The sequence below is a fragment of the Pristiophorus japonicus genome, unplaced genomic scaffold (genome assembly GCF_044704955.1).
Source record: "Pristiophorus japonicus isolate sPriJap1 unplaced genomic scaffold, sPriJap1.hap1 HAP1_SCAFFOLD_1549, whole genome shotgun sequence".
Lineage (NCBI taxonomy): Eukaryota > Metazoa > Chordata > Chondrichthyes > Pristiophoridae > Pristiophorus > Pristiophorus japonicus.
The window spans coordinates 17,992-34,476 of record NW_027251227.1 but is presented as its reverse complement, the minus strand read 5'-3'; the positions used below and the strand labels follow the sequence as shown (position 1 = coordinate 34,476).

At 48.3% G+C, this 16,485-nt stretch overlaps 1 protein-coding gene across 1 annotated transcript in view; it reads right to left on the bottom strand.

Annotated features, from left to right (window-relative positions):
* LOC139242969 (disintegrin and metalloproteinase domain-containing protein 12-like) overlaps nucleotides 1-15,931 on the bottom strand; it is a gene marked incomplete at both ends in the record, with an annotated part of 38,675 nt that extends 22,744 nt beyond the window's left edge. The window contains 2 exons of the mRNA XM_070870599.1: nucleotides 491-668; nucleotides 15,789-15,931. Of these exons, the coding sequence (XP_070726700.1) occupies nucleotides 491-668; nucleotides 15,789-15,931 (321 nt within the window). The remainder of the gene's footprint in view (nucleotides 1-490; nucleotides 669-15,788) is intronic.
* Between the last annotated feature and the right edge of the window lie 554 nt (nucleotides 15,932-16,485).

Here is a 16,485-nt window from a genome sequence, read left to right as displayed (position 1 = left end):
TACTACTAGGGGGATCAAGGGGTATGGCGAGAAAGCAGGAATGGGGTACTGAAGTTGCATGTTCAGCCATGAACTCATTGAATGGTGGTGCAGGCTCAAAGGGTCGAATGGCCTACTCCTGCACCTATTTTCTATGTTTTTCTATGTTTTCTATGTTTAAGTCAGGGAATCGTACTGGCTAAGTTTCCTACCCAGTTTGGTGCACACAATTCCTCCCTCACTCTTTGCATTAATATCGGGGCCTAAGTGTTCCTGCACTGAAGTCACAAACTATCACGTCAAGGCTTGTGTTGGTAAAAGCAAAATGGGCAGTCCAAACTAATCTAAATCATCACAGTAATTCAATTTGGAACCAATCCTATATGTACACGGAGCCACTGTTCTATAGGAAATACAAGTTTATGGTTTGCCACGATATTCAGGATTCCCATCAGCTATAAAGATGTCACCTGTAGGTCCACATCACCAGAGTCATCTGGCTCCTCCCTACCTCCGGCAAGCCACAGTCACACTCCTCGCCTTTCTCCACGTACAGGTTGCCACATGTGGTGCCCCCAACCAGCATGTCTGGTCTTGGAACGTTGTAGAGACACATCCCGAAACCATAGCCCAGGCTTGTCATCAAATCCTTTCGGCTGCAGCTGCTGAACTGCTTTGGTAAGTCGAAACTAAAAATAAGGATACACAACGGTGTCAAAGGGTGAGTATAAGAAGGGAGAAAGGGATAGTCCAAGTAATTACAGGCCAGTCAGCCTAACCTCGGTGGTGGGAAAATTGTTGGAAAAAATCCTGAGGGTCAGGATAAATCTCCATTTGGAAAGACATGAATTAATCAGGGACAGTCAGCATGGATTTGTTGAGGGAAGGTCGTGTCTGACTAATTTGATTGAATGTTTTGAGGAGGTAACCAGGAGGGTCGATGAGGGCAGTGTGTACGATGTAGTGTATATGGACTTTAGCAAAGCTTTTGATAAGGTCCCATATGGCAGACTGGTCATGAAAGTAAAAGCTCATGGGATCCAGGGCATAGTGACAAGTTGGATCCAAAATTGGCTCAGAGGCAGGAAGCAAAGGGTAATGGTTAATGGTGTTTTTGTGACTGGAAGGCTGTATCCAGTGGGGTTCCACAGGGCTCAGTACTGGGTCCCTTGCTTTTTGTATATATCAATGATTTGGCCTTAAATGTTGGGGGTATGATTAAGAAGTTTGCAGATGATACAAAAATTGGCCGTGTGGTTGATAATGAAGAAGAAAGCTGCGGACTGCAGGAAGATATCGATGTACCGGTCAGGTGGGCAGAACAGTGGCAAATGGAATTCAATCCAGAGAAGTGTGAGGTAATGTATTTGGGGAGGTCTAACAAGGCAAGGGAATACACATTGAAAAGTGTAGAGGAACAAAGGAACCTGGAAGTGCAGGTCCACAGATCCCTGAAGATAGCAGGCCAGGTAGATAATGTGGTTAAGAAGGCATTTGGAATACTTGCCTTTATTAGCTGAGGCATGGAATACAAGAGCAAGGACATTATGCTTTGAACTGTATAAAACACTGGTTAGGCCGCAGCTGGAGTACTGTGTGTAGTTCTGGTCAGCACATTACAGGAAGGATGTGACTGCACTGGAGAGGGTACAGAGGAGATTTACAAGAATGTTGCCGGGAGTGGAGAAATTTAGCGATGAGGAAAGATTAGATATGCTGGGTCTGTTTTCTTTGGAACAGAGGAGGCTGAGGGGAGACCTGATTGAGGTGTATAAAATTATGAGGGGTCTGGATAGAGTGGATAGGAAGACCCTGTTTCCCTTGGCAGAGGGATCAATAACCAGGGGACATAGATTTAAAGTAATTGGGGGGAGGTTTCGAGGGGATTTGAGGGAGATGTCTTCACCCAGAGGGTGGTGGGGGTCTGGAACTCACGGCCTGAAAGGGTGGTAGAGGCAGAAACCCTCACCACATTTAAACAGTACCTGGATGTACACCTGAAGTCTTGTATCCTACATGGCCACGGACCAAGAGCTGGACAGTGGGATTAGGCTGGATAGCTCTTTGTCGGCCGGTGTGGACACGATGGGCCGAATGGCCTCCTTCCAGGCTGTAAATTTCTGATTGTATGAAACAACAAAGAGAAGGAAGCAAGCCCCATCTTGTGTCCCTTCCCCCGAGCTGGGCCCAACACCCCAGAATGGGAGTGGTAGCACAGTGGTGACGTTACAGGACCAGTAACCCAGAGGCCTGGACCAATGATCCGGACATGAGTTCAGATCCCACCACAACATCTGGAGAATTTAAATTCAGTTCATTAAATAAATGGAATCAAAAGCCAGTGTCAGTAATGGTGACCATGAAACTATCGGATTTCTGTAAAAACCCACCTGGTTCATGTCCTTTAGGGAAGGAAATCTGCCGACCTTACCGGTCTGGCCTAAGTGTGACTCCAGACCCACAGCAACGTGCTTGACCCTTAACAACCCTCTGAAATGGCCGATTCAAGAAGGCGTGTCCTTCATAGTGTCCTCAGTGTCCTACCCTATAATGTGTATTCCGTTGTCTTATTAGCCCCCCCAGATGCTCGAGTTGCTGCATGTACATATGGTCATCCAGGCTATGCGAAGGGTTCAGGACTTCCCACATGGCACAGGATGAGAATTCCACGGCACTGAGCTGCCCTGCCATGCCTCTAGTTATCTGACTATGAACTAAACTATGAACTAATTCTATCCCTCTAGAAATAAACCCTAGTGCTTGGTTTGCTTTTTACGGCCTTGCTAACCTGTGTCATAACGTTTAGTGATTTGTGTATTTGTTCCCGAGATCCCTTTGTTCCTCTACCCCACCCAGACTCCACCCTCCAAATAATACGTGAACTCCCTACTCTTCCTGCCAAAAAGCAATACCTCACATTTATCTGTGTTGAACTTCATTTGCTAATTATATGCCCATTCTGCAAGTTATTTAATGACCTCCTGTAATTTGTTGCAGTCCTTGTTGCAGTAATTTGGTGTCATCCGCAAATTTAGAAATTGTGTATTTGGTTCTAAATCATTAATATAAACAACACTGGTCCCAGCACTGCTCCTTGTGGAACACCACCACCCATCTTCTGCCCCTGTGAATAGCTGCCCTTTACCCCCACTCTCTGCTTTCTGTCTTGAAGTCAGCTAGCGATCCATTCTGCTACTTGTTCCCTGACTCCACATTCTCTGACCTTGTTCATCAGTCTATTATGGGGGTACCTTATCAAAGGCCTTTTGAATATCGAGATAAATTACATCGACTGCCTTACTCTTATCTACTCTCTCTTTAACCTCTTCAACAAATTCAATGAGGTTGGGCAAGCAAGATTCTCCCTTTTGAAATCCATGCTGATCATTTGTTATTATATTTTTGGTTTCTAGATGTTCTTCAATTTTCTCCTTTTGTCGGGATTCCATTATTTTTCCGACCACTGATGATAAGCTGACTGGTCTATAATTCCCCGCTCGGTCACTCAACCAGGAAACATCAGGACTGGTTTGATGAGAATGACCTGGAGATCCAAGAGCTAATAAACCACAAGCGCAGGGCATTTCTGAGCCTAAAACAATCCAATTCGGGAGCAGCAAAGCAACATTACAGGTTTAAGGCCGAGGTCCAACAAAAAACCCGGGACCTAAAGAACAGGTGGTGGGTGGAGAAAGCACAGGAGATTCAGCAGCTGGCCGACAGCCATGATGTGCGAGGATTCTTCACTGCAGTTAAGGCCATCTACAGCCCAAACATCCAAGGCCCCACCCCTCTGCTGACTAACAATGGGGAGACACTCATCAGGGACACCAAGGCAGTAGAGACCCGCTGGAAGGAGCACTTCGAAGATCTCCTTAACCGAGAGTCTGCCTTTGACACGAGTTTCCTCGACTCCATCCTGCAGCATGCTACCCGCCACCATCTCAGCAAAACCCCAGGCCTGCACGAGGTAGAAAGGGCCACCCGCCAGCTCAAGAACTGTAATGTCCTTTCTCAATGGCACAAAACCCACACGAGGCGCATTCTATGGACAAGGTCACTCTGTGACCTGAACCTTTATTCACAGGACCAAGAAGTGATGACCCTGCGTGGGACCTCCCTTTATATACCTGGATGGCCAGGTAAGGAGTGTCTCCCACACGTTCACCTCCTGTGGTCAAGGTGTGCATTGCTTAAGTATATATAGTATTGCAGTGGTGTTACATAGAGGTTACATACATGACATCGCCTCCCCCCCCCTCATTGAAACATAGAAACATAGAAAATAGGTGCAGGAGCAGGCCATTCAGCCCTTCGAGCCTGCACCGCCATTCAATGAGTTCATGGCTGAACATGCAACTTCAGTACCCCATTCCTGCTTTCTCGCCATACCCCTTGATCCCCCTAGTAGTAAGGACTACATCTAACTCCTTTTTGAATATATTTAGTGAATTGGCCTCAACAACTTTCTGTGGTAGAGAATTCCACAGGTTCACCACTCTCTGGGTGAAGAAGTTTATCCTCATCTCGGTCCTAAATGGCTTACCCCTTATCCTTAGACTGTGACCCCTGGTTCTGGACTTCCCCAACATTGGGAACATTCTTCCTGCATCTAACCTGTCTAAACCCATCAGAATTTTAAACGTTTCTATGAGATCCCCTCTCATTCTTCTGAACTCCAGTGAATACATGCCCAGTTGATCCAGTCTTTCTTGATATGTCAGTCCCGCCATCCCGGGAATCAGTCTGGTGAACCTTCGCTGCACTCCCTCAATAGCAAGAATGTCCTTCCTCAGGTTAGGAGACCAAAACTGTACACAATATTCCAGGTGTGGCCTCACCAAGGCCCTGTACAACTGTAGCAACACCTCCCTGCCCCTGTACTCAAATTCTCTTGCTATGAAGGCCAACATGCCATTTGCTTTCTTAACCGCCTGCTGTACCTGCATGCCAACCTTCAATGACTGATGTACCATGACACCCAGGTCTCGTTGCACCTCCCCTTTTCCTAATCTGTCACCATTCAGATAATAGTCTATCTCTCTGTTTTTACCACCAAAGTGAATAACCTCACATTTATCCACATTATACTTCATCTGCCATGCATTTGCCCACTCACCTAACCTATCCAAGTCGCTCTGCAGCCTCATAGAATCCTCCTCACAGCTCACATTGCCACCCAACTTAGTGTCATCCGCAAATTTGGAGATACAACATTTAATTCCCTCGTCCAAATCATTAATGTACAATGTAAACAGCTGGGGCCCCAGCACAGAACCTTGCGGTACCCCACTAGTCACTGCCTGCCATTCTGAAAAGTACCCATTTACTCCTACTCTTTGCTTCCTGTCTGACAACCAGTTCTCAATCCATGTCAGCACACTACCCCCAATCCCATGTGCTTTAACTTTGCACATTAATCTCTTGTGTGGGACCTTGTCGAAAGCCTTCTGAAAGTCCAAATATACCACATCAACTGGTTCTCCCTTGTCCACTCTACTGGAAACATCCTCAAAAAATTCCAGAAGATTTGTCAAGCATGATTTCCCTTTCACAAATCCATGCTGACTTGGACCTATCATGTCACCTGTTTCCAAATGCGCTGCTATGACATCCTTAATAATTGATTCCATCATTTTACCCACTACCGATGTCAGGCTGACCGGTCCATAATTCCCTGTTTTCTCTCTCCCTCCTTTTTTAAAAAGTGGGGTTACATTGGCTACCCTCCACTCCATAGGAACTGATCCAGAGTCAATGGAATGTTGGAAAATGATTGTCAATGCATCCGCTATTTCTAAGGCCACCTCCTTAAGTACTCTGGGATGCAGTCCATCAGGCCATGGGGATTTATCGGCCTTCAATCCCATCAATTTCCCCAACACAATTTCCCGACGAATAAGGATTTCCCTCAGTTCCTCCCCCTTACTAGACCCTCTGACCCCTTTTATATCCGGAAGGTTGTTTGTGTCCTCCTTAGTGAATACCGAACCAAAGTACTTGTTCAATTGGTCCGCCATTTCTTTGTTCCCCGTTATGACTTCCCCTGATTCTGACTGCAGGGGACCTACGTTTGTCTTTACTAACCTTTTTCTCTTTACATATCTATAGAAACTTTTGCAATCCGTCTTAATGTTCCCTGCAAGCTTCTTCTCGTACTCCATTTTCCCTGCCCTAATCAAACCCTTTGTCCTCCTCTGCTGAGTTCTAAATTTCTCCCAGTCCCCGGGTTCGCTGCTATTTCTGGCCAATTTGTATGCCACTTCCTTGGCTTTAATACTATCCCTGATTTCCCTTGATAGCCACGGTTGAGCCACCTTCCCTTTTTTATTTTTACGCCAGACAGGAATGTACAATTGTTGTAGTTCATCCATGCGGTCTCTAAATGTCTGCCATTGCCCATCCACAGTCAACCCCTTAAGTATCATTCGCCAATCTATCCTAGCCAATTCACGCCTCATACCTTCAAATTTACCCTTCTTTAAGTTCAGGACCATGGTCTCTGAATTAACTGTTTCATTCTCCATCCTAATGCAGAATTCCACCATATTATGGTCACTCTTCCCCAAGGGGCCTCACACAACGAGATTGCTAATTAATCCTCTCTCATTACACAACACCCAGTCTAAGATGGCCTCCCCCCTAGTTGGTTCCTCGATATATTGGTCTAGAAAACCATCCCTTATGCACTCCAGGAAATCCTCCTTCACCGTATTGCTTCCAGTTTGGTTAGCCCAATCTATATGCATATTAAGTCACCCATTATAACTGCTTCACCCTTATTGCATGCACCCCTAATTTCCTGTTTGATGCCCTCCCCAACATCACTACTACTGTTTGGAGGTCTGTACACAACTCCCACTAACGTTTTTTGCCCTTTGGTGTTCTGCAGTTCTACCCATATAGATTCCACATCATGCAAGCTAATGTCCTTCCTAACTATTGCATTAATCTCCTCTTTAACCAGCAATGCTACCCCACCTCCTTTTCCCTTTATTCTATCCTTCCTGAATGTTGAATACCCCTGGATGTTGAGTTCCCAGCCCTGATCATCCTGGAGCCATGTCTCCGTAATCCCAATTACATCATATTTGTTAACATCTATTTGCACAGTTAATTCATCCACCTTATTACGGATACTCCTTGCATTAAGACACAAAGTCTTCAAGCTTGTTTTTTTAACACCCTCTGTCCTTTTAGAATTTTGCTGTACAGTGGCCCATAGTCTTATTGGGATCACAGGTTAAGTCTCTCGGGTGGTCTGTGCTCTCTCGTGGAGCGCCACAGTTGGGGTTCTGGTTGTTGAGCCTTGGTATGCGTGTCTGTCCCCTGTGGTTATTCCGGCCTGTCCGGGCTGACCGCAGGGACTGTGCATGCTGCTGAATGTTCTTGTTGCTCATTCACTGGCGGTGGTGTGAATAACATCTCATGATCTTCCTCAGGTCCCTCAGTGTCCATGCTGAACCTTTTTTTAACTTGGTCCAGATGCTTGCGGCATATCTGCCCATTGTTAAGTTTTACCACGATGATCCTATTCCCCTCTTTGTCTATTACAGTACCCTCGAGCCATTTGGGCCCCACGGCGTGATTGAGGACAAATACACGGGGTCATCAATTTCTATACATCTCCCCCTTGAATTTCGGTCATGGCACTCATTTTGAGACTGGTGCTTCCCCTCAACAATGTCGGACAGGACTAGGTGAATGAGGGACAACCGAGTTTTGAGTGTTTGTTTCATAAGTACCTCAGCAGGCGGGACCCCCGTGAGCGAGTGCGGTCGGGACCTGTAGGCCAGCAGGAGACGCAATAGGCGGTATTGAAGGGAGGGACTTTGAATCCTGAGCATGCCTTGTTTTATGATTTGGACCGCACGTTCCGCCTGGCCAGTGGAGGCCGGCTTGAACGGTGCTGTCCTGACATGGTTAATGCCATTACCCGACGTGAACTCCCGGAATTAGTAGCTCGTGAAACATGGGCCATTATCGCTAACAAGGATGTCCGGCAAGCCGTGGGTCGCAAAGACCGCACGCAGACTCTCCACAGTGGTGGATGTCGTGCACGAATTCAATATCATGCACTCGATCCATTTCAAGTACGCATCAACCACAATGAGAAACATTTTTCCCATGAACGGGCCCGCGTGGTCTACGTGAATACGTGACCATGGCCTGGTGAGCCAGGGCCACGGGCTAAGTGGGGCTTCCCTGGGGGCATTACCCAGCTGGGCACACGTCGTGCACCTGCGAACACAGTGTTCCAGGTCTGAATCAATTCCCGGCCACCAAACGTGTGACCGGGCAATGGCCTTCATCAGCACAATGTCTGAGTGCTCGCTGTGGAGTTCCCTGATGAATGCTTCCCTGCCCCTCTGGGGCATGAGTACCCGGCTTCCCCATAGTAGGCAGTCGGCTTGGATGGAGAGTTCATCCATCCGTCTGTGGAATGGTCTGACCTCCTCAGGGCATGCTCCGTGTGCTGGCGTCTAATCCCCAGTCAGGACACATTTCTTAATCAAGGATAGGCGGGGATCTCTGTTGGTCCAGATTTTGATCTGGCGGGCTGTGATGGGGGAGCCTGCGCGGTCAAAGGCATCGACAGCCATGACCATCTCAGCGCTTTGCTCCGCTGCCCCCTCGGTGGTGGCCAGTGGAAGCCTGCTGAGCGCGTTAGTCATACGCAGCCAGCGTGAGAGCCCATCGCTGTATGTGAGCTGACGCGTTGGCATTGACAGCCTTGCTGTCTGACAACAGGGATGTTAACGGCTTGTGGTCCGTTTCTAATTTGAACTCCCTGCCAAAAAGGTCCTGATGCATTTTTTTTACACCATGGACACATGCGAGTGTTTCCTTCTCAACCATCCTATATCCCCGTTCTGCTTGAGAGTGTGACCTGGAGGCATAAGCCACAGGTTGTCGTTGGCCCTCAGTATTGCCCTGCTGCAACACACACGCAGCCCCATAGGATGATGCATTACATGTCAGAACCAATTTCTTACAAGGTCGTACAGGGTCAATATCTTATTTGAACAAAGTAGGTTCCGTGCCCGATTGAAAGCCCATTCTTGACAGTCCCCCCAAAACCAATCACAACCCTTACGCAGGAGCACGTGAAGCGGCTCCAACAATGTGCTCAAGTTCAGCAGAAAGTTCCCAAAATAGTTCAAGGGTCCCAGAAATGACACAACTCCGATGTGTTGCCGGGCCTGGGCGTTCGTCGAATCGCCTCTGTTTTGGATTCGAATCCCATCTGCAGCAACCCTCCTGCCCAGGAACTCAACCTCAGGAGCGAAAAACACACATTTAGACTTCTTGAGTCGCAGGCCTACCCGGTCCAGTCGGCGTAGCACCTCCTCCAGGTTGTGGAGGTGTTCCTCGGTGTCACGACCCGTGATGAGGATGTCGTCCCGAAATACGATCGTTCTAGGACGGATTTGAACAGGCTTTCCATGTTTCTTTGAAAAATCGCGGCCGCTGATCGAATGCCAAACAGACACCTGTTGTAAACAAACAGTCCCTTGTGCGTGGTGATGGTGGTCTGTAGTTTAGATTCATCGGCCAGTTCTTGGGTCATGTCGGCTGAAGTGAGGTCCAACTTGGTGAACAGCTTGCCGCCTGCCAGCGTGGCAAAAAGGTCCTCCGCTCTCGGGAGCGGGTATTGGTCTTTTAGGGACACCCGATTGATAGTGGCCTTGTCGTCGCCACAGATCCTGACAGAACCATCCGCTTTTAGGACGGGAACGATGGGGCTCGCCCAGTCACTAAATTCAATGGGCGAGATGATGCCCTCTCTCAGCAACCAGTCCAACTCGCTCTCAATTTTCTCCCGCATCACATACGACACAGCTCTGGCTTTGTGGTGCACTGGTCTGGCATCCGGGGTGATGCGTATCACTACTTTGGTACCTTTGAATGTCCCGACGCCAGGTTGGAATAGTGACTCAAATTGTTGTAGGACTTGTGAGCATGAACTTCGCTCCACAGATGACATGGCGTGAACATCCCCCCATTTCCAGTTCATCTCAGCTAACCAGCTCCTCCCCAACAGTGCGGGACCATTGCCCGGGACAATCCAGAGCAGCAGCCGGTTCACCGATCCATTGTGTGTGACAGCCAACATTGCACTGCCTAGCACTGGAATGATTTATTTGGTGTATGTCCGTAATTGCGTCTCAATGCATTCTACTGGTTTTGAGTGGCCACAGCTTTTCGAATTGTTGAACGCTCATGAGTGACTGGCTGGCCCCCGTGTCCAGCTCCATGTGTACAGGGATGCCGTTTAATAAAATCTTCATCATCATTGGTGGTGTTTTGGTATATGAGCTGCGAATGTTTGCCACATGAACCCGCTGAACTTCAGCGTCCATTGATTTGCCCCAAGAGTCATCCTGCCTCACAGACCCTCCTTCTGGTCCATCCGCCTCGTAAATTAGCCTGGTTACAGGCTTCCTACACATTCTGGCTAAATGGCCACTGAGGTTGCAATTTCTGCAGACAAATTGTTGAAACCTGCAAGTCCTGGCAGCATGTTTGCCCCCACACCTCCAGCATGAGCTGAGATTCCCATTGTTGTGAACAAAGGAGCTAAGACCCGGCATTCCTCGCTGATTGTCCCTTTGACTGCTCTTGAGCACCCTGTTAGTGGGTGTCAATGGCCCCATCCCGGGCCGCATTGTCAACTGGGGGGGTGTAAATGTCCATTCAGCCTGCCATTGTCTCTGTTGAAAACCTATTCTGGGGTCTATTGCTGCCTGGGGTGTGTCAAACTGCCCTTGCCTGCCTGCGGGGCTCTGAGTCGCATTTATGAGATTGACTCCCTGATCCCCCGCCGCGTTAGAGGCAGAATTGCGCGCGTATATTATTTTGGTTTCCTTCTCCCCCGCTATGAAAGTCTGAGCCATCAACGCCGCCATTTCCAAAGTCAAGTCCTTGGTCTCAATTAACTTTTGGAAAATCGGCATGTGACCGATGCCCTCAATAAAGAAGTCCCTTAACATCTCCCCCCTGCAGGTGTCTGTGAACTTATAGAGGCTGGCCAAACATCAGAGGTCCGCAACAAAGTCAGGTATGCTCTGTCCTTCTCCACGTCAGTGGGTATAAAATCTGTGTCGGGCCATGTGTATACTGCTCGCCGGTTTGAGGTGCTCACCGATTAGTTTGCTGAGCTCCTCAAAGTTTTGTCCGCCGGCTTTTCGGGTGCTAGCAGGTCTTTCATGAGCGCGTAAGTCTTAGGTCAGCAGCTGGTCAGCAGATGGGCCCTTCGTCTCCCAGCCAGTCCTTCGTGACAAAACTCTGCTGGAGCCTCTCAATGAAATCATCCAGTCCTCACCAACACAGTACCGTTCCTCTGTGCTACCGGTGGCCATTCTCATGGGTCGTTGATTCCCGTTTCTCGTCACCAATGTAATGTCCTTTCTCAATGGCACAAAACCCACACGAGGCACATTCTACGGACAAGGTCACTCTGTGACCTAAACCTTTATTCACAGGACCAAGAAGTGATGACCCTGTGTGGGACCTCCCTTTATATACCTGGATGACCAGGTGAGGAGTGTCTCCCACAAGTTCACCCCCTGTGGTCAAGGTGTGCATTGCTTAAGTATATACAGTATTGCAGTGGTGTTACATAGAGGTTACATACATGATAAGAACAGCAAGGCTACAGGAGCGGATGGAATCCCTGCTGAGGCACTAAAGTATGGCGGAGAGGCACGACTGGCATGAATACACGACCTCATCTCTCTCAAATGGGAGGAGGAGAGCATGCTGGGAGATCTGAGATCCAGTAATCATGACCATCTTTAAAAAAGGGGACAAGTCCGACTGCGGCAACTACAGAGGAATCTTCCTGTTATCAGCCACTGGGAAAATCATCGCTAGAATCCTCCTCAACCGTCTTCTCCCTGTGGCTGAGCAGCTCCTCCCGGAGTCACAGTGCGGATTTCATCCCCTACGGGCCACAACAGACATGATCTTTACGGCGCGACAACTGCAAGAGAAATGTAGGGAACAGCACCAACCCTTGTACATGGCCTTCTTTGACATTGTTAACCACAAGGGACTATGGAGCGAACTCCCGTTTTTGGCTGCCACCAAAAGTTTGTCGCCATCCTCTACCTGCTCCACGATAGCATGCAAGCCATGATCATGACCAACGGATCCATCACAGATCCAATCAGGGCTGCGTTATCACGCCAACCCTCTTCTCGATCTTCCTCGCTCACACTCAAGTGGAACTAAACTGCAGAACCAGTGGGAACCCATTCAACCTTCGTTACCTCCAGGCCAGATCTAAGACCGTCCCATCCTCTGTCATCGAACTACAGTACACGGATGATGCTTGCGTCTGCGCACATTCAGAGGCTGAACTCCAAGTCAACATCTTCACTGAGACGTACGAGAGCATGGGCCTTACACTAAACATCTGTAAGACAAAGATCCTCCACCAACCTGACCACGCCACACAGCACTGCCCCCCAGTCATCAATATCCACGGTGCGGCCCTGGACAACGTGGACCACTTGCCATACCTCGGGAGCGAATTATCAGTAAGAGCAGATATCAATGACGAGGTTCAACACCGCCTCTAGTGCGCCAGCGTAGCCTTCAGCCACAAGAGGAAGAGAGTGTTCGAAGATCAGGCCCTCAAATCTGGCACCAAGCTCATGGTCTACAGGGCTGTAGTAATACCCGCCCTCCTGTATGGCTCAGAGATGTGGACCATATACAGTAGACACCTCAAATCGCTGGAGAAATACCACCAACGATGCCTCCGCAAGATCCTGCAAATCCCCTGGTGGGACGCATGCACCAATGTCAGTGTTCTCGATCAAGCCAATATCCCCAGCATCAAAGCACTGACCAGTTTCGTTGGGTAGGCCACATTGTCCGCATGCCGGACACAACACTCCCAAAACATGCGCTCTACTCGGAACTCCTAAACGGCAAGCAAGCCCCAGGTGGGCAGAGGAAACGTTACAAGGACACCCTCAAAGCCTCCTTGATAAAGTGCAACATCCCCACTGACACCTGGGAGTCCCTAGCCAAAGACCGCCCTAAGTGGAGGAAGTGCATCCGGGAGGGCGCTGAGCACCTCGAGTCTCGTCACCGAGAGCATGCAGAAACCAAGCGCAGGCAGCGGAAGGAGTGTGCGGCAAACCAGTCCCACCCATCCTTCCCTCAACCACTGTCTGTCCCACCTGTGACAGGGACTGTAACTCCTGTATTGGACTGTTCAGTCACCTGAGAACTCACTTTTAGAGTGGAAGCAAGTCTTCCTCGATTTCTAGGGACTGCCGATGATGATGAATTCCCTGGACATGTTCTATCCCCTTTCTTAAATATAAGTATTATGTTAGCTATCCGCCAGTCCTCTGGCATTACGCCTTTTTCTAACGAATGATTAAATATGTAGTAATGCCCCTGCTAACTCTTCACTAGATTCTTTTAAAAGGCGTGGATGCAATCCGTCTGGACCAAGGGTTTTATCCTCTTTGAGTTTACTTAGTTTATTTAATATATCCCCTCTTTTTATTTGAAATGTACTTATCTTATTACTAACCTCATCATCCAATGTCCTGTCCACCTGTTCTATCTCCCTGGTAAATACTGAAACAAAATGATTGAATATATCTGCCATCTCTCTGTCGTTACCTGTGATATTATCCGGTCTATCCCCTCATGGCCCTATTCCATCCCAACCTTCCTTTTTTTACTGATGTGCCTGTAAAATATTTTACTATTTTGTTTTATGTTCCTTGATAATTTAATTTCATAGTTCTCTCTGCCTTCCTAATTGTTTTTTGGACTTCTCTCCAAATCTTTTCATATTCTCCCTTTTCATGCACTCCCCTGTGTCTATGTACTTAATGTATGCCCCTTTCCTTACCCTCACTTCTTCCCGTATGGCTTTATTCATCAATAGGGCTGATTTTCGGCTCATTTGTGCCTCGGTTAGCACCCCGGCTAAAAGCCGTTTTTGGGCGTTATGCCGGGCTTTCAGGATTGGCCACCCAGCCGGAAGATACAGCTGTTGGTTTGCACCGGCGCAAAAACGTACTGTCCCGCCCTCCGTTTTTAGTGTGGTGATAACGTCAATCATCGTGCAACGCTGCGCTCGCGCCCCGGATGGAACATTCGGCCTTAACGCCTCATTTAACACTTGCCCCAGGAAACGCTTGAAAAATCCTGGCAGTCCCAGGCCACGTCAGGCAGTATTGGCAGCATTTTTAAATGGAGGGATGAGGATCCTACATGGCAGGTCATATTGACCACAACGGTTGTACACATATTGCTGTGTGAAGCTCCAACTTGCAAACTTCACTTCTATCTGCCATTACAGTGCCCTTACTGTTATGTATGGAGGAAGAGTCAGACTGAACACTGTGTGACCTTAGTCTTTTATTGCAGGTTTCCAGAGTGCCTCTCCAACCTGTGAAGCCTCCTTAAATACCTGTGCTCCCAAGGGATTGTGGGATCCCTTGGGGCTCCAGGGGTTGAGCCCTCTGGTGGCTGTACAGAGTAAATACAAGTCCACATATATAACACAACGTCAGTGAGACAATTTAATGGGGACATTACGAGTTCACCAGTGTACCATGCTCCGTGTTATTACCAGGCAGTGTCAAGCTAGAGGAAGGACTCTTGGCCATGTCGGCCTACAGATGATGAGAGGACTAAGATGTCCGGGGAGGAAGGCTTACCCCCCACAGGTTTACAGGCACCAACGCTCAGCCCTCCAGCTCTCTGAGGAGCAGTGTATGAGAAGGCTGCGCTTCCGAAAGGAAGATATGTCATCGCCTACAGAGAGACCGATGCCTGGACCGCTCTCGAGGCAGCCTTCAATACTCCCCTCAACGGGTCTCCCAATTCATTGTGGTGAGCTGCATGTTGCACAACTTGGCCACCATGAGGGGCCAGGCATTGCCCCTGGGGATTGCACGCCCACCTCAGGAGGAGGAGGACGATGAAAAGGAGCCTGGCGAGGCCCCCATTGGATAGCCCCCCTATCCATGGGGGAGGCAGTGAGGAGATGCTGCCAGACTAACACTCGCACGTGGCCAGCTTGTAATAGACCGGCTCCTAAATGGAGAAACTGAGGGATTGAGCTAATACTGGACACGCTATGTGCCCCCATAAAGGCACATCTCCGGGGAACGTTGGAATGATGCACAAAGACACCAATAGCAAACGATGAATCATAAATTTTACTGCAACAAAGTCACTAAAACACCCCCCACCAAAATAAAACTACATAATATACAACGTTATGTTGCAGGGCACTGAACAACAATGAAACTTCTTAACACCGCAAGTTTTCGCTCGGGCGCATAAAGTCCGTTGTGTAACGCCTGACTTAACGCCAACGCTCCTCCAACTTACATTTTCGCTGAAACTTTCAGTTGGAGGCGCAAACTATTTTCAGGAGCTAACTTTAATGCCCTGATGCAATTAACACCCCGAAATCCAAAAGATTCCTAATCCAGCTCATGGTGACTCATTCGTGTTTTGTTTGTTCTTTCCCTTTCACGGAATATATTGTTCCTGCACTCTGTTGAACACTGTTTTAAATGTTTCCCATTGCTGCTCTACATCGTTGTTTGCTAATATTGTTGCCCATTTTATTTTCCCAAGTTCTATTCTCAGCCCGTTCAAAATCAGCTTTTCTCCAATCTACTACCCTGGTTTTCGTCATACGTATGTCCTTCTCAATTATCATCTTAAAGTGTATTATATTATGGTCACTATTGCCAAGATGTTTCTCCTACTTCGACTATGTGGGACATGTCACACTGTTTGATTTTGATTCTCACCCTATTGCTTCTTCCATGATGCAGCCGTCATCCCTGTCAGGACAGTCACAATTCCGTGATTCGGTATCGTGTGAGATTCCCAGATTGTGTCCGAGCTCATGGGCGAGGATAGCAGCAGCACCCAAGAAGCTCGGCCGGGTGTCCTAAGAGAGAACAGAAGTAACGTTCTATGAACACGTACTAATATCACCCTCTAATGCCACTAATCAGGCATTGCACAGACCGGTCAATGCTGACAGAAAACCTTCGCACTACTTATACTCAATCAGGCAGCCCTTTCACACTCATTCCTTCTTACACACTCTCACAGACATCATCACATGTGTTAACAGACATGGGAATTTTAATTCCCGGACAGGAAAATGGCCCCGCAAGCAGTTGGCCCAACCAGGATCGGTAGCCATTTTAACACCCAGGCCTCATTAAATGTCGCTGGCCAACATCCCGGCTATAGGCGGCAAACGGTGGCTTACTGAGCCAAGGTAAGTGTGGGATGGTTGAGGGGCCAATGGGGGTTCTGGGGAAGTCTGGACAGGAGAGGCCAACACTCCTACTCCTCCTGGCTTTGCAAAGAAAAGTTTTAAACTCACTTTATAGGGAATCGGGGCTGCTCCAACCAGGTCGGGCCAACATGTGTAACAGGGCCCTGATTCACGTAAATTTCACCCGCTCCATTTGAACAAGACGCAAAGTTGCC